We start from the raw sequence: 21,905 nt of genomic DNA on the forward strand, positions 1-21,905 counted from the left end.
ATTAAAGAGTCTGAGAAGTTCCATGAGAAAGTACCTGCTTTGTTTGTATAACCAAGCCTTTCTGAGGAGAATCGCTAATGACAACAGTGGAGAGTCTAATGTTTCAGAAAGACATATAATAGAGCGTACAGCACCAAGAGTGACCCTAATATAGACTATGGACTTTGTGAGATAATATGTCAATGTAGGTTTATCAAGTGTAACTAATGTACCACTTTGGTGGGGGATGTTGATAGTGGGGAGGCTGGGGGAGGGGTGGAGGAATAGGCATTCTCTGCATCTTTCTCTCAACTTTGCTGTGAACCTAAAACTGTTCCAAGAAATAAAGTCTTTTAAAAAATTCTTAACCATTTGCTTGCTTATAAGTATTTTTTCTGTTTTTAAAGGCATGTCAAGAATTATACCAGCCAACATTTACTAAGCGCTACATAGATTTTCTCTTTAATCCTACTGAACTAGATATTATCCTCGTCTTTTTAAAGACATGGAGGCCAAGATGATGCATGTAATTAAGGCAGACTAAGAGAATTTAAACATCTGCCTACCTGAGAACAAGGCTGGCTGGTTTGCTAGTCTACTCATTTATTTTTGTTTTGTATTATCTAGATTTAAAATACTTTCAGTTATTTTTAATAAACTTTTAATAACCTTGGAGTTAGTTATTTGGGCACTACTGTCCAGAAACGAAAGTAGTGGGTCTCAGAAACTACAAAATCTAGAATGCAACGCAGCTCCGGGCTGCCCAGGAGCGCAGCGGCTCGCCCCGTGGCATGCTGGGAGTAGTAGTTTTTCGGCCTGCCTCTCTTCCCCTAACCTCGAGCATCCAGATTGGCGTTGGTTCCTACTCCCCTTGCTGGGCGCCAAAGCTAGACAGGCCCAGCGGTTCTCGCGCTGTCACCCAGTCCCGGACACTGACCTGGATGTGTCCTTGACGCCCTGGACCCAGTCCTTGCGTCCCTGCTGGGAAGGCCAGCTCTATCCACCTCAACCGCAGCTCCTGGACGCCGCGCTCCACACCCGGCTCTAAGGAGGACGCGCAGCCAGGTTACCACAGAAACGGCGCTCCCTGGGTCACGGCGCGTGCTGGAGGTTAAAGGTCAAGCGCAGTTCCGTTTCCGGTTCCGGGATCCCGCTTGTTATTAGAAAGTTTGCGGCGTCTGTGAGCCTTCGGGCCGATATTTGGGACTCAGGGTTCGCCGAACGAATTCTGCTGCAGCCATGGCGGCCTCCACCGCTGCCGGGAAGCAGAGAATTCCCAAAGTGGCCAAGGTAGGCGATAGCGGGGGCGCTTTGTGGGGAGGGCCCGGGGAGAGGGGCTCGCCATGGGCTCCGTGGTACCTGCGGCGAGAGAGTGTTGTCCGAGTTTGCAGGCCCACCCCGTGCGGGGCCTCGGGTGATAAAGAGGGAAAGAGGTGGGCGGTAGTGGGGTGCAAGTTCTTGTCCCCCGAAGCACAGCCCGCACGTCGGGTGCAGGAGCGGAGAAGGTTCGTTCAGCAGAGGGAACAGCCGGGCAGGGCGCTAGGCACTGCGGAGCTGCACTAATGCTGGCGAGGAGCCCTACTCAGGTGAGACACGTGTGAAGCTGCCGCCCTGCCAGATGCTACGGAGGCAAAGCAGAATGTGCCAAGGCATAACGGGGGTTGTAGGAGGAGGTCCCCAGAGTCAGCGGTGCTGAGAGGTAACGGGCAAAGGAGTTAGCCCCGCTGAGAGTGGACAGAATGAGAGGAGGTGACAACAGTTGTGTCGTGGTGTAATTTAAGTTAATAAATTTGATATCTAATATTTCCTTCGGTGGCTGATACTCGCCCGTGACTTATGATGTAACAGGCTTTGTTCTACGCCTTTACGGATACTCTCCCTCCCGTCTGTGCTTCTGCCCAGATGACTCTCTTGAGCCTTCCTTTACATGCCCACGTAGGTGACTTCCAGAGATAACGTATATAAAGCATACAGCACAGTACCTAGTACTTACTGCGCATTAGGTATGAGCTATCATCAGCATCATCATTGTACAGCACTAAATAATGAGGGTTTCTTATCATCCCATTCCATGAACTTTTACTGGGCCAGTAGAAGTAACAGGAGCCCCATATGTAACTTAAGTTTTCTCATAGTGACGTTAAACAGTCAAAGCAGGTGACATTAATTTTAGTTTTATATATTTTATTTAACAACTTAGTGTGTCCGTGATACTGTCATGTCAACATGTAGCCAGTATAAAAACTTAATTAGGTAGCTTGTTCTTTATTCATGCCAAGTCTTCAAAATCCACTGTGTATTTTACACTTAGAGCCCATCTCTGTTGGGACTTGCCTCATGTGGCTCATGGCTGTCGTGTTGGACTGCACAGCTCTAAGACCTGAAGAAGCTTATATTCTAATGATGGCAACTCACCGAATATTGTCTTGGACTTGAAATGCCATCAGAAATCAAACACAGTTTCCCACCTGGGGCGTTATCACCCACCTGGGGCCTACATGGAAGAATTACCCAAATAGAGATTGTAATGCTAGATAATCTATGGTCTGCATCTTGATAAACAAAACCTCTGGTGAGAGTTTTACCTGGGCATCCTCAGAGTTTTTTATTTTACTAATCTAAAAGGAAAATTTGCTACTTTTGCTACCTTTTTCTCTTGAGACCTTTATCTATGGCTAGATAATAGCTATTATACATAAGCTAGAATACATATTTTTTTTGCTGTTTAGTTGCCCAGAGAAATGGGAAGATGTCATTCAAAGGGGGCATCTTGTGATATGTAAAGTTCACATTCTAAAAAATGTTTGTTTATTAAACCTTGTGTGCAGAGCATCTACTAAAAATAGAAATGTCTTGTCTTAAAAGGTGAAAAACAAAGCCCCAGCTGAGGTACAGATCACTGCGGAACAGCTTTTAAGAGAAGCTAAAGAAAGAGAACTTGAGCTTCTTCCACCTCCACCTCAACAGAAGATCACAGATGAAGAAGAGTTAAATGATTACAAACTAAGGAAAAGGAAGGTCAGTCAATGCGATATCTTTCAGTATGTCAGTATTATTAAGGATTTATAGGTCAGAGTTTGAAACATTCCTCATTATTTATATTCTAGAGGCCTGTTGCACAAAATTTGTGCACGGGTAGGGTCCCTAGGCCTGGCCAGCGATCAAGGCCAATCAGGACCTTCCAGCTGCCAGCTGGGGCCTTCCTTCCCTGGCTGCCGGCTGCTGGCTGGCGGCTTCATTCTGCACCACCCCTGGTGGTCTCGCATGTCATAGCGAGAAATCGAACTCCCAGTCTCCAGTTGAACTCCCAAGGAGCATATTAGCCTTTTATATAAGTAGATATAAAAGGCTAAGTGACTGACCGGGCTGGTGGGTATGATGCGCACTGACCACCAGGGAGCAGAAGCTCAATACAGGGGCCGCTAAGCGACAGCAACGTTGCAGAGTGACCTCTCGCACTCCGGGACCCCTCGGGAGATGTCGGATAGCTGGTTTGGGCCCGATTCCTGCAGGCCAGGCTAAGGGACCCCACCTGCTGGAGGGACCCTGCTCACTCTGCAGATGCCCTTCGAGCCCCGGTGCCGCCCCAGTTGCAGCCAGCTGGGGAGGGACCACGGGAGGTTGGCTCCGGGCCGTGTCTGGCCTGTCTTACCCAGTCCTGCCCCATCGGCCACCTTCTAATTAATTTCCTTTCAGTGTGCATGAATCTGTGCACCAGGCTTCTAGTAAGACTATAAAATGAGAAGACGTTAGTGTTTCTAGCCACATAAATAATACAACTTTCGGTTACCAGATAACTGCATTTATTGAACTTTATGAAGTATGCCATGAATTATCTGTTTTAGAGTATAAAGAAATTAAGTCCACAAGAGACATAATTTTTGGTGCTCAACTCAAGATTGGTAGAAGTTTAACAAGTGGAACAAGTGACAGAAGAGAGGTGGACTTAGCAAGGCTGTGTTATGTGCTTCTTCTGGCCGTACCACCCCCTGTGCTGAGTTAAGATGTGGGAAAGAGCCATAAGAAGACTAGAGATCTGGTCTGACCTTCTTACTCAAGAGTGTGGGATTATTTTAAACCACTAACTTTGTTGTTCCTACTTAGTAGTTATCCTCATTGAGTTATGTATGAAATTCTGTGGCATTACCAAAACGACCTAGTCAAAACACATTTTTGTTAGAAACAAGTATATTACAGTATCAGTTGTTATGGGCAATAAAAGAAAATATCAGCAATTGTGCAATAATTCTTTATATCTAAAGTTTTCCTTTTGCTTGCATGTAAGACACCTGTGATTGTAACCTTCTGTAGTGGGTTTCTTATTTCTCAGAGTTTCCAGGATGCAGTTTCTCTTACATAAGAATAAAATGAGTAAGTATCCTTTTTAGTATAGGATTAATAGAAAAAAGATAATGTTATTTTTAGTTATTTTCTCTTTAATTTGATCCATTTTATCTTCCTAGACTTTTGAAGATAACATAAGAAAAAACAGGACTGTGATTAGTAACTGGATAAAATACGCACAATGGGAAGAGAGTCTAAAGGAGATTCAAAGGTAAAATTGTTGAGCATGTAATTTTTTTTCAGTTTTATTTATTTTTTCTTTTATTTTCTTTATTAAGGTATTACATATGTGTCCTTATTCCCCCCTTGCTCATGCCCTCACCCCTGTAGTGTCTGTGTCCATTGGTTATGCTTATAGTCATACATACAAGTCCTTTGGTTGATCTCTCCCCTTCACCCCCACCCTCCCCTACCTTCCCTCTGAGATTTGATGGTCTGACCAGTGCTGTAATTTTATACATAAAGATGTTATAAGTTAACAGATACAAAAAAAAAATAGAAGAAGTACAAGTAGAAGATTGTGTCTTTGTTAGTAATTTTCAGTTTCTTTCATAGAACCCTGGGATTCCTTTGAGGGCTTCAGCGGCCCTGTGGTAGGCTAGTGCTGGGGGGAGGAAAGCAGGAGGCTGTACAGGTGGGTCTCTCCACCAGCACACACCCTGTAGCCAGAGAAGTGTAGTTTCATCTGCTTTCTCTATATTGGGATTTTTTTTTAATCTTTATTGTTGAGATTATTACAGATGTGCCTCTTCCCTCCCCCCCCCCCCCATCACCCCTCTCTACCCAGTTCCTGCCCCACTCTAGGCCTTAGACACCCTATTACCTGTATCCTTAGGTAATGCATATATGCATATAAGATCTTTGTTTAATCTCTTCCCACCCCCCTTTCCTCTGAGAATCATCATCTGTTACATTTCCATGCCTCTGATTCTATTTTATTCACCAGTTTATTCTGTTTTTTAGATTTCTTATTCATTTATTTTGATTTTTAGATTCAATTGTTGGTAGGTTTGTATTTGTTGCCATTTTGTTCATATTTTGATCTTTTTTTTTCTTCTTCCTCTTCTTAAAGAATACCCTTCAACATTTCATATAATAGTAGTTTGGTGGTGATGAACTCCTTTAGCTGCTTCTTGTCTGTGAAGTTCTTTATCTGACCTTCCATTCTAAATGATAGCTTTGGTGGGTAGAGTAATCTTGGTTGTAGGTCCTTGCTATTCATCACTTTGAATATTCGTTGCCACTCCCTTCTGGCCTTCATAGTTTCTGTTGAGAAATCAGCTGACAGTTGTATGGGCATTCCCTTGTAGGTAACTAACTGTTTTTTTCTTGCTGCTTTTAAGATTCTCTCTTTGTCTTTAGCCCTTGGCATTTTAATTATGATGTGTCTTGGTGTGGTCCTCTTTGTGTTCCTCTTGTTTGGGACTCTTTGTGCTTCTTGGATTTGTAAGTCTGTTTCTTTCACCAGGTAGGGGAAGTTTTCTGTCATTATTTCTTCAAATATATAGTGGGATTTTATTAAAATAAAAATTGTTTCACTGAAAACCAGTGGCCAATAAGATTAAAATCATGACCTGTTGTTCAGTCTTTCTGCACTCTCCCAGCATACCCCCTGCCCCATCGTGCCTGCATAGTTGCCATTACCTGAATATATGATGTCTTTTTTTTTAAATCCTCACCCAAGGATATTTTTCCACTGATTTGTCTTTTTTAGAGAAAGTGGAAAGGAGGGGGAGAGACAGAGAGAGAGAGAGAAACATCGATGTGAGAGAAACACGTCAATTGGTTGCTTCCCACACAAGCCCTGCCCAAAGTCTGGGATTGATCCTGCAACTGAGGTACACGCCCTTGACCAGAATCAAACCCAGGACCCTTCAATCCACTGGCCAACGCTCTATCCACTGAACCAAACCAGCATGAGCTGGGGCTCATGTCTCCGGACTGTTCTCTCTGCCTAGAATGAGTACCCCTCCCCACCCACTTTCCTCAAGTTCCAAATTAGTTTTCAGTTCTGGAGTAATATGCTTAGCCTTTAACACCAGACATTTTTCTTTCTTTTCCTTTGCTTCTTTGTACAGATCTTGACTATGATGTTTATCGCATTGCATTGTAATTACATGCAAAGACTTTAAGTCTTTGTAAGGTTTCTGAGAATAGCATCATATCTTTTCACCTTTTTATGCCTAGACAATGACTCATGATGGACACCTGATAAAATGGCAGGGCACTGCAAATGGTTTGAAATAGTTGCTATGTGTGATGTATGTACTGCTTTTAATGCCCCCCAATTCTTGCTTCTTAAGGGCTCGATCCATATACGAACGTGCTTTAGATGTGGACTATCGAAATATTACACTCTGGCTGAAATATGCGGAAATGGAAATGAAGAATCGCCAGGTCAACCATGCCCGAAATATCTGGGACCGGGCCATAACAACTCTGCCCCGAGTCAACCAATTCTGGTAAGTTTCTTATCTAATGAAATGGCTTTTTGTAGACTAGAAAAGTTCTACATTTGCATACTTATTTCATTTACATAGTTGGAATCATATAGATGTATTTAATTTTACACATGTTAAATATGTATAAGTGTTTTTGAATGTCTTATAATCTATCTTACCTAAGAATAGGCAAACATGTAAATTGACCGTACCTTTGCTATGCTACCCAGCCAATCAGGAGAATATGCAAATTAACCTAACAAAGATGGCAGTTAATTTGCATACATAGGCTCCAAGCGGTGGAGTGAAGCCTGACGACCCCGGGGTCAGCGGAGCAGCAAAAGCCTCAAGGCTGCGGGTCCGCGGAGCAGCAAAAGCCTCACGGCCGCGGGGCCCACAGAGCAGGGAAAGCCTCACGGCCGCGGGGCCCACAGAGCAGGGAAAGCCTCATGGCTGCGGGTCCGCGGAGCAGGGAAAGCCTCACGGCCACGGGGCCCACAGAGCAGGGAAAGCCTCACGGCCGTGGGGCCCACAGAGCAGGGAAAGCCTCACGGCTGCGGGGCCCACAGAGCAGCAAAAGCCTCACGGCCGTGGGGCCCACAGAGCAGGGAAAGCCTCATGGCCGTGGGGCCCACAGAGCAGCAAAAGCCTCACGGCCGCGGGGCCCACAGAGCAGCAAAAGTCTCACGGCCGCGGGGCCCACAGAGCAGCAAAAGTCTCACGGCCGTGGGGCCCACAGAGCAGGGAAAGCCTCACGGCCGTGGGGCCCGCGGAGCAGGGAAAGCCTCACGGCCGCGGGGCCCGTGCCGCAGGGAAAGCCTCATGGCCGCGGGGCCCACAGAGCAGGGAAAGCCTCACGGCCGTGGGGCCGGTGGAGCAGCGAAGCCGCATGGCCATGGGGCCGGCTCCGGCTAGAGCCCGGCCGGAGCGAAGGACTGGTTGCCATTTGCCAGAGGAAAACTGGTGCCAGCAGCCAGGGAAAGGAAGGCCTACTGCACGACTCTCCTTGTGCAACAGCCTCTAGTCTGTTATGTAAAAGGCTAAGTGGCTGGCCTACTGGCCGGTAGTATGACATGCACTGACCACCAGGGGTCAGATGCTCATCGTAGGAGCTGCTGAGCGACAGCAACTTTGCAGAGTGCCCTCTCGCACTGCGGGACCCCGCAGGGGATGTCAGACTGCTGGTTTCAGCCCAATCCCCACAGGCCAGGCCGAGGGACCCCACCGGTGCACGAATCCATGCACCGGACTTCTGTCTGTTATAATAATGTATAATAGGTGCGTAATCAAAACTAAAATTTTGATTGCAGTCTTTTATGTATAAGAAAATTCTTGTTGAACTAAGCAATTTTTAAGAAAAATATATTTCTAATGGTTCATTCTTTTCAGACTTATATATATATTTATAAGTATATTTTTATTGATTTCAAAGAGAGGGAAGGAGAGAGAGAGAGAGGTACATCAGTGATGAGAGAGAATCATTGATTGGCTGCCTCCTGCACTCCACATACTGGGGATCAAGCCTGCAACCCAGGCATGTGCCCTGACTAAGAATCGAACCGTGACCTCCTGCTTCATAGGTCGACACTCAACCACTGAGCGATGCCAGCTGGGCCAGACTTATATTTTAATAAGAAAACATGTTTAATTTAACCTTTAGGGAAGATAAGGTCTTAAATCTTCTTCACATTTAACAAAGTTAAAACTAGAAATTGCCAAAGAACATTTTTTCCCTAAGTTATTTAAAATATTTTTTATTTTTTAATTACAGTTGACATAAAATATTATATTAGTTTCAGTTACACATTCCAGTGAAGAGACATTACATAACTTAATATATGATCATTTCAATAAATCCTGCAATATAAATCCCCATTTAGTACCACAACCTAGTTATTAGAATATTATTGTCTATTCCCTATGCTGTACTTTACATCCCCATGACTATTTCTGTAACTGCCAATTTGTACTTCTTAATCCCTTCCCCTTTTCATCCAGCCCCCCAAATTCTCTTTCTTCTGGCAACTGTCAAAATGTTCTCTGTATCTATGAGTCTGTTTTGCTTGTTCATTTATTTTGTTCTTTATATTCTGCATTTAAGTGAAATCATATAGTATTTATCTTTGTTTGACTTATTTCACTCAGCACCATCCCCTCTAGGTTTATCCATGTTGAGTTCACAAACGACAGGATTTCATTCTTTTTTATGGCTGTTAGTTATATTACATTGTATAGATGTACCACTTCTTTATACATTCATCTGTTGATAGACAATTAGGTTGCTTCCATATCTTGGATACTATAAATAATGTAGCAAGAAACATACAGATGCATGTCTTTTTGAGTTAGTGTTTTGGGTTTCTTCAGATAAATACCCAGAGGTGGAATTGCTGGGTCCTACTTTCTCTCTTATTACAGCCTTTGTTTTAAAGTCTATTTTGTCTGGTATAAGTATTGCTATCCCTACTTTTCTTTTTTTCATTTCCATTTTTATGAAATAGCTTTTTCCATCCCTCTACTTTCAGTCTATGTGTGTCTTTCAATCTGAAGTGAGTCTCTCGTAGACAGCAGCATATCTATGGATCTTGTTCTCTCATCCATTCAGCCACCGGTCATTTTGACCATGACAGATAACTTCGGATGATTTTATTAAAGGTACAAATACACGTACATGGAGGAGATGCTGGGAAATGTGGCTGGTGCCCGGCAGGTGTTTGAGCGCTGGATGGAATGGCAGCCTGAGGAGCAAGCCTGGCACTCCTACATCAACTTTGAGCTGCGATACAAAGAAGTGGATCGAGCCCGCACCATTTATGAGAGATATATCCTTTGGATGAGGTCTGAGTGATGCCATTATTGTCTTGGTCCTGCTCCTGTGGAAATGTCATCGTGGTCAGGACACAGCATTAGTGTTGGCCTGGAAGTCAAGGATGCAAATTTCATCTTCATAAGCTACATAGCAATTTTCTAGGGACATAGGTTGGTCAGAAAAAAGTCTGTGGTCTGGGTAATTGTTTGAGTTTTTTCCATTGAGATTTTGGATTTGTTTATATTTTGACAACAATGCAATGGTTCCTTTTGGAAAATGACACACTAAGGCCCTGGCTGCTACAGCCAGTCCTGTTTTTCTAGGGTTCAAGTTTAAGGTTATTAGCACCATTATTGGAGTCCATCCAAAGGATTACCAATTACTAATGATATGATTGCAATGAGTCAGTTAATTTATTTGAGACTTGGTGTCCTCATCTTTAAAAGAGAATAAAGGTTTATACTACGGGCTGGTTGTAAAGATTAAATGATAACATGTGAAAGCACTCATAGCAGCTGAAATAATTGATCCTCATTATGCACTGTTACCATATTTATGACTTCTACTTGCTAAAATTTGTAACCCCACTGTCAATATTTGTGGCCCTTTCAGTCATTTGCAAGCATAGAGTGATGAAAAATTTGAGTCACCCAAGGCATAGGCCCCACCTTAGGCGACATTCTGCCTTCTTGTCTCTGCTCTGATACAGAGATGATCAGAGGATGGACACTGGAGACAGGATAAGGCAGTGCAGTGGATTGTAAGAAGCTCTGGCTCTCGGGCCAGTGAGACATGTTTGAATCCCTTTTCTGGCTCTGGTTTATGGGCAGCTTCTGGCAAGTCACTTAATACTTCTGAACCTTTTTTTCTCTGTTATGAAATACCAAAACTAGAATCTACGGATTGGTCATTTTTAGGATTTAAGATTATACTCTTTATGAGATATGTATATAAATACATACATGTTTCCCCTAGCAGCAATGATTTGGTATTTGCTAATTAAGCAGTTACAGTGACTTCATAGGATATAACTAACACAAATAATGAGAATCAACTATTGTGCAATTTAAGCTCTCAATTACCTCTACTGTTTTTAATATTATTAGTTTAACAAAAGCTTTTAATAGCATTTCCTTTGTGTCAGGCATTGCTCTCTAAGCACTTTACAAATATTGTTATTTAATCCTTATGACAACCCTGTGATACAGGAACTGCTTCATTCTACAGATGTGGAAACAGGGATGAGAGATTAAGTAGCTTGACAAGGGTCTCTCAGGTAGTGATGTAGGAGGACTTGAACCCAGTAGCAGATTCAGAGCCAACGCTCTTAACATCATTGCCTTATTTGAAGTGTTACTAATGGAAACAAATGGTTTTCTCATAGATTAAAAATAGGTATATAGATCCTATTAAGAAATAAAATGGTAATTTAAAACTTTCTCTTTTAGCTCTAGTTAGCCGTTTTTTTTTTCTTTTCCCTTTTTTTTTATTTTTTTTATTTTTTATTTATTGCTTAAAGTATTACAAAGGGTATTACATATGTGTCCTCTAGTTAGCCGTTTTCTTTTTGTGACTTGTTTTTTCTCCATCATTAATGCAAGTACTAATGCTATTGAGCATATAGTATAATAGATGCCCTGTATTAAGCGTGCTCTTTTGGCCAGAAACAGCTAAGAGGTTTACATAGATTCTCTCATTTAAAGACAGCAGTCATCCAGTGCGGTCAGTATTGTTTTTAATACTGTGTTTACAGATGATAAAACTGAGGCTTAGATACGTTAAATGACTTGTTCAGGTCACATTGCTAATTACTGTGGTTAACCTTTGATGCCTCTAGACTCCTGTTTGTACCACTACCAACAATGTGTCCCAGTGCTAAAATACTGACTAAGCGCTGGAGGCAGACACAGCTCCCTCACACAGGTCACAGTCTAGTGGCTCTCCACCTTTGTACGTGTTTTATCATCCCCGTAGGCGTAGTGTGTTTTGTAGTGGATTTGGGTGTTGGGTTTTGTTTGTTCTTTAAGCCACGTTGTCTTGCTGGTATTTCTTTAATTCCTCTGCACTTGTACTTGTGCACCCTGATGTTAAGAACTGGATCAAGTATGCCCGCTTTGAGGAAAAACATGGTTATTTTGCCCATGCACGAAAAGTGTACGAGAGAGCTGTGGAATTCTTTGGAGATGAACATATGGATGAACGCCTTTATGTTGCCTTTGCCAAATTTGAAGAAAATCAGAAAGAAGTAAGTAAACTTCACTCAGTTACATTGCAAAACAGCTTAGAAAACATGACTTCTTGTCACATCAAGTTCATTTCCATTTTTTTATGCACTTAACTGGAGAAAATGTTTTCAAAATGTACATTTGTGGCTAAGCTGCATATTGGGAGCTGAGTGATTATAGATTGTATCATAACTATCTTAATTTTGTTGGTCTGTGCTTGACATATAAGCCTTTAAGTCTGGAGTGAGAATATTAACTATAAACTGAGAATGAGTCACTTGGTATCCTGATTAGAAGACTTTACAAATCATAAACCTGGGAAACAAAAAACCCAGAGCCCTCAGAACAGAGAATATAATTTTTAATGAAAACAGATTGTCCCACAAGTCAGTTCTTCCAGAGTATGTATGGAAAATAACCCATTTATTTATTTACTTATTGTTGACAGTATTACAGATGCCCCCCCCCCCCAATCCCCTTTTACTCCTCCTACCCATCCCCTGCCTGAATGCAAGGACTTAGGTCATATTTGGGAATTCAGATTCTATTCTAAGGGCAGCCGGAAGTATTGAAGGGTTTTAGTAGGAGAAAACCATGGTAGGATATAATTTATATTGCAAGGAGTGCCTCTAGCTAACTTACAGAGATTGTGTTGGGGGGAGGGTAGCAAAAGTAGAGGAGACTTGAAATGATCCAGGGAAGAAATGGAGATGGTTTGGCAGTGGGGTGGGGAGAAGTGAAGGGCTGTGTTGAAGAGGTAAAAATGGCGAGGCTTGAAACAGTGAATGTGGGGAAAGAAAGGAGAGGACTCACGGAGGGTTCCAGGGAATTTTAGCTTGAGCAACTGTGTAGCAGTAGGTTATTGCTTAATCAAGATTGGGAAGACGGGTTTGGTGGGGAGAAACAGGAGGTCAGTTTCAGACCTTTTAGTTTGAGATACACAGATGACATCCAGCTTTAAATGTGGAGCTCAAAGGAAAGCGTCAGTCCTTCCTGACTGAAAGATCTCATTGAAAGGGAGAAGAAAAATCTCATTTTTGACATTGTGAGGCCTTAAAATCTAATTTACAAGTAATGTTTTATGTCATAACTACTTTCCTAATCATGACTAGAATGAGAATGTTATGTAAGGACAGATGAAATCATCTTGTCTGCTTTCAGTTTGAAAGGGTACGAGTGATATACAAGTATGCCCTGGATAGAATTTCAAAACAAGAGGCCCAAGAGCTCTTTAAAAATTATACCATCTTTGAGAAGAAGTTTGGTGATAGGCGGGGTATTGAAGACATCATTGTGAGCAAACGGAGATTCCAATATGAAGAAGAAGTGAAGGTGAGTGCTGATGTATATGCTTAATTCTGCAAGTAAGTAAGGTGTGCCAGTCAATACTAGCTACAATAAAATGAATAAGCGAGTTAGGGCTACCAGTTGTTACGCTCTTGATGATGTGTCTGCAGTAAATGGACAGCTATTTCAGACAGATCAAGTAATTGAGGCTGATAAGAAGGCGAGCAAACAACACCTGGACTTGCTCTGCCACTCACAGGTTGAAAGTCACTTTGATTGCTGATTGTGTGCTGTAGAAATTGAGCAAGATAAATCTGGAATCCATTTGAGCTTTTAAAAATATACATATTTTTATTGATTTCAGAGAGGAAAGGAGGAGAGAGAGAGAAAAACATCAGTGATGAGAGAGGATCATTGATTAGCTGCCTCCTGCACTCCCCCCACTGGGGATCGAGCCCACAACCCGGGCATGAGCCCTGACTGGAAATTAACCATGACCTCCTGGTTCATAGGCTGCCACTCAGCCACAGGGTCACACTGGCCAGGCATTTGAGCTTATTTTTGAAAGAAGGTAGAAGAGTCAGGGACTGATAAAAAACAACCACAAAAACACCAGTTTTTATACATTACCTTTTAGATTAACTGTTTGAATGTAAGATGTACTGTAGATAGGGTTTTTTTTTTATCATCTCTTTACCTGTAATGGACTGTTTTGATTTGAATTTAAAGACAGTAGCATTTCAAGATGCCTACCAAAGATGTAAGTCTAGTGTTAAATGAGGTCAGCAAGATATGTTAAAGATAAATTACTATTAATTGAAAAATCAGGTTTCACAATTGTGAGCATGGCTTAATTCTATTGTAATTTTAAATCTAGATGTAAGGACATATACATATTTAAACAAATACATTTGCAAAAATAGGCATCGAATTATTGAATAATTGTCTTGGCGATGGTGATGCAAGGAGCCTTGCTGTGGGACACCTGGCAATCATCTGTCCTCTATACGGTAGTTTCCCCCACTCCTCTGAAGTTTCGCTTTCCACTGTCTTAATTACCCACAGTCAGCCATGGTCCAAAAATATTAAGTGGAAAATTCCAGAAATAAATAATTCACAAGTTTTAAATTGTGCCTTATTCTGCCTAGTGTGATGATATCTCAAGCCATCCCGCTCTGTTCTGCCTGGAACATGAATGATCCTTTTGTTCAGAGTCTCCACACTGTGCACTACCCACCTGTTAGTCAGTTAGTAGCAGTCTTGGTTATCAGATAACTATCACAGTAACACAGTGCTTGTGTTCAAGTAGCCCTTATTTTACTGAATAATTGCCCAAAAACACAAGAGTAGTTTACCTTTTATCATAGATATGTATGTATAGGAAAAAAACATTGTGTGTGTGTGTGTGTGTGTGTGTGTGTGTGTGTGTGTATTATATGGTTCAGTACTATCTAGGGTTTTGGGCATCCACTGGGGTCTTGGAACATATCCCCCACAGATAAGGGGGGACTACTGATTTTTGTATTTTTTTTCTATTTATAAAATCTCAGTAATGATATGTTTTTAAATGCCATAGCATGTAAAATCTAGAGAAAAAGTTGCTAAAATATAGAAAGTCAGTCTGGTGCTCTCTTTTAGCTCACACAATCCAGCAAATATGGCTTTTGGTTTTGTTTTTATTTATTAAATTTACTGTCTTTCTAGGCTAATCCACACAATTATGATGCCTGGTTTGATTACCTGCGCTTGGTGGAAAGTGATGCAGAAGCAGAAACTGTACGAGAAGTCTATGAAAGAGCTATTGCCAATGTCCCACCCATTCAGGAGAAGAGACATTGGAAGCGTTACATCTATCTTTGGGTCAACTATGCACTCTATGAAGAACTGGAGGCAAAGGTAAGAATGTGGAATTATGTGTCAAATAATAGTGATTTCCTCACCACGGTGCTTAAAGCTTGCTATTGTGGGCAGTAACGGATATTTACAATCGTTGAAGCAGAGGAATTTAGTTTTAAATTCTAATAGGCCTTATAATTCTAATAGTCACATAATTATATATTCTCTCTCTAACATTTTTAATTCTCTATATGTTGTGGGCACAGGTGAGGTGTGTTTCTTGTTTTGCTTTTTAAACCTTGAGGCACAATGTGATTATCACTTGGAAGTTGAGAGGGAACAATGAACCAGACCTTAGTTGAATTATACATAGTTTCCTGGGCTTTCTCATAAATAGGGATCAGGCTAGATTGCACATCCTTGCTTTTATAAAGACCAAGAGGGATTTTCAGAAGTTGGTCATGTATAAGTTAAGAGACAAAGATAAATTTTATGCTGTTGATCTGAAACCGTGAAGCATTTTTGCGTCTGCTGTCAGGCTGAAAAGCCTTTCTGTAGAGACGCTTTCAGAATTTGACAGGTATGTTGTTTGATTCTTAAACCAAAGTTTGATGGCCACTTTTTAAAAATTATATTTTTATTGATTTCAGAGAGGAAGTGAGAGAAAGATAGAAACATCAATGATGAGAGAGAATCATTGATTGGCTGCCCCTGCACGCCCTGTACTGGGGACCTAGCCCACAACCCAGTCATGTGCTCTGACCGGGAATTGAACCTTGACCTCCTGGTTAAACACTCAACCAGTGAGTCATGTCGGTTGGGTGGTAGTTCACACTTTTAATCATAAATTATAATCAGGGTTTGAAAATTGCAACTTGTGAAAAAATATTTCATGTTGGGAGTGTCCATTTTTTTACTAGTATTAATAAAATTAGTAATATTTTGTGAAAATTTCTTATCCTAATATAGGATCCTGAAAGGACAAGACAGGTGTATCAAGCCTCTTTGGAACTAATTCCTCATAAAAAGGTACATTTGCTCTTAGTGTTCTGTTTCAAAAGTTAAAACCCTGCTTCTGTTACTTGTGAAATAGTGCAGTGAAATATTTATTGATTGACTATTTTCCTGTGTAGGCACCATGAAAAACATAAATAAGAATGAAATGTGCTCTTTGCCTCTGAAAATAGCTTATAATCTAGTTGAGAGGACAGCCTGTGACAAATGACTATAACAGTAGAAATTCAGAGGGTGGGTAATCTGTAATAATAAAAGTGTAATATGCTAATTAGACTAGACAGCCGAACGACCTTCTGGACATCCTTCCTGATGAAGTCTGCTGCGGCTGGGGCCAAGGCAGAGGCGGTTAGGGGTGATCAGGCAGGCAGGCAAGCAGGGGCAATCAGACAGGCAGATGAGCAGTTAGGGGTGACCAGGCAGGTGAGTGGTTAGGGGTGATCAGGCAGGCAGAGTTGTTAGGGGCAATCAGGCAGGCAGGTGAGTGGTGAGGGGTGATGAGGCAGGCAAGCAGAGTGGTTAGGGCGATGAGGCAGGCAGGCAGGGAGCAGTTAGGAGCCAGTGGTCCTGGATTGTGAGAGGGATGTCTGACTGCCGGTTCAGACATCCGGCAGTCAGACATCCCCTGAGAGGTGCCGGATTGCGAGGGTGCAGGCCAGGCTGAGGGACCCCCCCCCCCCCAATGCACCAGTTTTGTGCACCGGGCCACTAGTTGGAATAGACTGAGTGGAAGGGGGAAGATGCACATCCAGAGAGTACACAGCATGTGCCGGACACAGGGAGCAGGTGTTTGTAGGTAACTGAGTGGATGTATGCATGCAAGGGTGAGCACAAGTGTATTCTGGAAGTGGGTGAGACGTTATCTCTGGATGTTTTTGTTGTTTTTTAACTCATGAAAAAAATATTGTCGTTTTTGCTTATAAACAAGAAAATACATCTGTCCTAGCTCTGAAATTTTAGGGAAATCTTAATTCAATTTAATTTAAATGAGTCTCTTAAGTTAGATGTTGTGCTTTTGTTTTCTAGTTCACATTTGCCAAAATGTGGCTACTATATGCACAATTTGAAATAAGACAGAAAAATTTACCATTTGCCCGAAGAGCTTTGGTAAGTAAAGAAAGGATCAAGACGCATCAAGTTCTGTGAGAAGGAAATGAAAGTCTTGTGCTTACAGTTCCTATTAGAAATAGAAATATGCCTTTAAACACTGAGACATGTTAGAGTACACATGGCCTTTGAAGGAAGATTGGGTGAGAATGCTTAAATTATTTTATTTCAACATTGGAAAGTTATAGATAACAGTTACCAGATCTTTTCTCACACTGGAAAGATCTGCTCTTAGGTCATATCTGATCTTTAGTCTGATCCTGTGCAAAATTTTTGTTGTATCAAATGTACCTCCTCTTAACAGTTACTCTGAAATTTCTTAATAGGATCAAATACTCTATTTCTGCAGTTGTCCTCTGATAAGCTACTCTCACCCTGGCTGTGGACAGCAAAGTAGAGTTCATTCTTTGACTACCTTTTTACTTCTGGGAGATTTTATACATCTGACATCCATATTTCCTAGGAAATCCTGAGGAACTAAGTAAGCGCCAAAATAGTGTCGATATAATTCTGGAACACTCTCCTGCTGAACAGGCACCAGTGAACACAGGCTCTCTTGACAGCTGAGTGAATTAGAGGGTTAGGGTTACTTTGGCCTTTTGTCAAAAACCATCATGGTCAGTGTGCTATCACAGAAGGAAAGGGTGGCTTGCCAGGTTGACTCTTCATGGTTCCTGCTCAGCAGAGAACATTTTCTGTTTGACATGTCTCTGCACGAGTCAAACCCACCAGGGTATTACAGCAGTTGGTCATTTTCTTTTCTAGGGGACTTCCATAGGCAAATGTCCAAAGAACAAGTTATTTAAAGGTTACATAGAATTGGAGCTACAGCTTCGAGAATTTGACAGATGCCGGAAGCTTTATGAAAAGTTCCTGGAATTTGGACCTGAAAATTGTACCTCTTGGATTAAATTTGCAGAATTGGAAACAATCCTTGGCGATATTGAGAGAGCCCGAGCAATCTACGAGTTAGCCATCAGCCAGCCACGTTTAGACATGCCAGAGGTGAGGATCCCAAGTTGAATATAAATTTGCTTTAGTCAGCTCTGTAGTATTACTTTAGATGACCATCTAAATGTGCATTTTAGAGCATAAAGAAGATCTGATTTTCAGTCTTTTCCACTCAAATGAGGACTTTTCTGTTTTGGAGATAGATAGCAAGGCCAGAGGAGCAGCCCTCTAGGAGAGCGGTCGCCAACTGATGGTCCGCAAGGTCCGAGAGGTTGGCAACCGCTGCTCTAGGTGGCTACCAGAGCACAGTAGTGCCTCATTATGACACCCAACTGAATTGGGATATAATGGGTGGGTGACTGGCTCTCTTCCTCTCATTCTCAAGCAGGAAGCTAAAGGGGACGGGAAAGTCAAGGAGACAGGCAGCAGATAATCCCACCTGGAGATCAAGGGAGATGGAAGTTGAGACTGCACACCTTTGGATTTTCCTAGCAGTTTACTCTGGATTGGGCTATCGGAAGAGGGTCTAAGTAAACCAGGATACTCCTGGAATTATTGCTACTGTACTGGAAGTCCTGTCTAGAGCAGGATCTGAAATCATCCCTTCAATATTTAAGCTAGAGCCACAAGGTGGCGCCAAACCACAGCTAGAACGAATTTGAATCTAATAAGAGCCACCGAACTCAGCCTTTTTGTTAATCTTGCGCTAATATTACCTTCCATTTAATAGTTCACTGGGCCCCACCACTGCCTTGGGGCAGGGCTTTTTGTAGTACTAGGTCCATCTATTGGCCTCAGCTCCTGCACAGACTGCCAGCTCCCAGGAATCCAGACCACATCTTGTTTAGCCTTGTGCTCTCGACAGGCTATAGATACTAGCAGATGGGCAGCTGTTCACTGCATGCTTGTTGAGTTGAACTCAGACATATCAAGAACTTACAGTGGAGGTAAAACGGTATACACTGGCTAATCTAGGCCTGTTTCTCCCTGCAAGTTCAGTTGTATGTGACTCGATCATGACTGCCTGGGAGATAGGCAGGTTTCTCAGCTCCTCTTGATAGTCCAGCATTTGAAAAATTCTAAGATAATCCAAGCCTTTTTTTCTCATAATGTAGAATTCTAGCCAAGTTGGGCAGCTTGTAAATGCTAGTATTATTTATTTATCCATATGCCTTCTGTTCTTTAATTGTTCATAAAAGTCCTAGGTTTCTGGATGTCCTGGGTTGGAATGGTAGTTAAGTTGTGCTTTGGATAGGGCATATTGCTTTTAAATGTCAAGACTGACCTATTAAGTTATCTCCCTCAGGTGCTCTGGAAATCATACATTGATTTTGAAATTGAGCAGGAAGAAACTGAAAGAACACGCAATCTTTACCGACGATTGCTTCAACGGACACAACATGTCAAGGTATTCTGTGCTTTATATGTTATCTGGTTTTGCATTATTGTATTCTAGGTGACATGGTTAATTTGGTTCTATAATAATTGTTTTTAAGGTATGGATCAGTTTTGCACAGTTTGAGTTGTCTTCAGGGAAAGAAGGAAGTTTGCCTAAATGCAGACAGATTTATGAAGAGGCCAACAAAACCATGCGAAACTGTGAGGAAAAAGAAGAGAGACTTATGTTGCTGGAATCTTGGAGAAGCTTTGAAGATGAATTTGGAACTACGTCAGATAAGGAAAGAGTAGACAAACTCATGCCAGAGAAAGTCAAAAAGAGAAGAAAGGTCCAGGCTGATGATGGGGTAAGAACTTGTTAAATGAGCAGAAATGCATTCTGACTTAGAAATCTGTGCTTTTATGCGGCATATGTACATCTGAGAATGGGAGCAGGCCTTGGTAGGTGACAATTGCAGTCGGGCTAATCAACTTTTAGGTAGGACCTAATCCAGGGAAGGCTATAGGAAGGCTCTTCTGCACAACATGGCATGACCCAGTCGTTGGCACCTTCTGCAGGAGACCCACGGGGCTTAGATTGCAAGAGCCCCTATCGGGAGGCTGTGGTAAGCAAAGCAAATGGAGGTGGAAGCTGGAACTAGAGTGATCTTTAGGACGTGAAATCAGTGGACCCACTGGAGGTGGGGATGTTAGGGCAGGGATTCGGAATAATTATGCAGATAGAGGGCTTTCACTACTGGGTAAATACTATGTAAATCTTTACATTTTTAAAATCTTAGACTACAAGATGGAGTTAGAGATACTGTCTCCTTGGTTGATTATAGAGGAGCTGCGCTTAGATTTGTAGAATATTTTCCACCAGGTTTTTAGCTCTCACTGAGCTTCACTTGCAACACCACCAATCCAACAGCTACTCATCTGCTCCCAGTATTCAAGGCCTGGCCCTTGCTCTTTCTGTATCAGACTTTGATGATGTTGTATAAAATGAAGATAAGTTGATTTTGAATTCTGGTTTTTCCAGTTAATATTTTCCACTTTAAAGTAACTGAAATAAATGTATTTCAGCCACGTTTGCTTATCCTTTAATTGTTTACCTTTTTCCTGCAGTCTGATGCAGGCTGGGAAGAATACTATGATTACATCTTTCCGGAAGATGCTGCCAACCAACCGAATCTCAAGCTCCTGGCCATGGCCAAACTTTGGAAGAAACAGCAACAGGAAAAGGAGGCTGCCGAGCAAGACCCAGATAAGGACATTGATGAGAGTGAATCCTGATCTTGTTCATACTGATGTTTTATTATTTTTATAAATTAAGTTGGGAACTCTGTGGCTCCTGTAAGTTTTTATATATTTCACCAGTAATGAAGTGATTGAAATCTTTGGCAGCTATTTTTTTAGTTCTTTTAAAAATGCTCTTGGGCTCATTAGGTGGGTGGGGGTTGTAACTGCTGGATTTCTTTGATGGAATCCAAACATTTTTTATCCACCTAATGCATTAGGAAATCTAACTGAGGTAACATTTAGCATTGATTTTAGATGAAATGCAGGCTTTTGAAGGAATCTTTTTCTAGAAGTTTTCAAGTTACATTCTATAGTAACTTTTAAGGTGTAGTTTTTTCATAAAGATATTTTATGCGTTCATCTGAAATCTTTAACTTTTTCATGTCTTCTGTCACACTAACTTAATTCTATTGCCAGCTGTGCCACTTAGTGATATATAACAACCTTTGTTTTCATTTCTTCACTCATAAGATGGGCTAATACTTGCCAACTCATTTTGAAGATTAAATACGGACCATACCTAATGCATAGTAAGGGCTCAATAAAATGTTCATTCCTGGCCACTTGCTTAAATATGTTCATTCCTTATAGAATTGAATGTGCTTGGATTAAGTTAACTTCTAAAATCCTTACTTTCATGGCCATTTATGCTAAGTACTTTTCAAAACATTAATTGGAAAATAATTTACAGTGACTATATTTCTAAACGATCTTTTTTATCAAGAACATATTAGTCAAGTTCCAGTTATGCCCTAATAAATTTCCCGGACTGGTTGAACTCTGTAATGGCTTGTTTAAAAAACAGTAATAGGTGTGCCATGAAAAACAATATCCCATACTCAAGTTTGGGAAACCCTAGATTAAGGGTTAAGCCTTATTAATAACTAAATCTCTTTATAGGCTGCTCAGAGCCTTTGATATGCTACCATATATATATGAATTAACAGCAACAATGCTGGCATGTTCCCCAAACTCGCTGGACGAGGGAGTCATTTCTACCTAGAGTACCAGTAAGTATCTCTCAGTGTTCTACTCAGCGCAATGAAACTTAATAGCACAAGGAGAATAATAATACACAAGGAGAATAATAATAGCATTTGGATAATACATTGCTTATATTCTCAAGCAAAAAATAATTGCCTTAATTAACTGATCTGAAATTGTTTCCTTTAACTTGGCGTATATTTCTTAAGCCTATCTTTTTTTGCTCTGTTGACTGCCCAAGTTATAGAA

At 41.5% G+C, this 21,905-nt stretch overlaps 1 protein-coding gene across 1 annotated transcript; it reads left to right on the forward strand.

Moving 5' to 3' along the window:
• The first annotated feature begins 1,115 nt into the window (after positions 1 to 1,115).
• CRNKL1 (crooked neck pre-mRNA splicing factor 1) lies at positions 1,116 to 20,714 on the forward strand. The gene is made up of 14 exons (XM_081097214.1): positions 1,116 to 1,269; positions 2,845 to 2,997; positions 4,443 to 4,534; positions 6,627 to 6,785; positions 9,420 to 9,586; positions 11,640 to 11,818; positions 12,960 to 13,130; positions 14,790 to 14,981; positions 15,891 to 15,950; positions 16,962 to 17,042; positions 17,808 to 18,047; positions 19,300 to 19,401; positions 19,490 to 19,738; positions 20,499 to 20,714. The coding sequence occupies exons 1-14, from the start codon at positions 1,219 to 1,221 to the stop codon at positions 20,664 to 20,666; spliced, it is 2,064 nt and encodes a 687-aa protein (XP_080953340.1). The 5' UTR covers positions 1,116 to 1,218; the 3' UTR covers positions 20,667 to 20,714.
• Positions 20,715 to 21,905: the final 1,191 nt, after the last annotated feature.

This window comes from Myotis nattereri (genome assembly GCF_964212035.1).
Source record: "Myotis nattereri genome assembly, chromosome: 8".
Taxonomy (NCBI): Eukaryota; Metazoa; Chordata; class Mammalia; order Chiroptera; family Vespertilionidae; genus Myotis; species Myotis nattereri.

Bases quoted from the DNA above. Each gene is read 5' to 3' on its own strand.
- CRNKL1 (XM_081097214.1), top strand. From the start codon at position 1,219: ATGGCGGCCTCCACCGCTGCCGGGAAGCAGAGAATTCCCAAAGTGGCC. The intron at 1,270-2,844 runs GTAGGCGATAGC...TTGTCTTAAAAG, and splicing joins GAATTCCCAAAGTGGCCAAG to GTGAAAAACAAAGCCCCAGC. The intron at 2,998-4,442 runs GTCAGTCAATGC...TTATCTTCCTAG, and splicing joins ACAAACTAAGGAAAAGGAAG to ACTTTTGAAGATAACATAAG.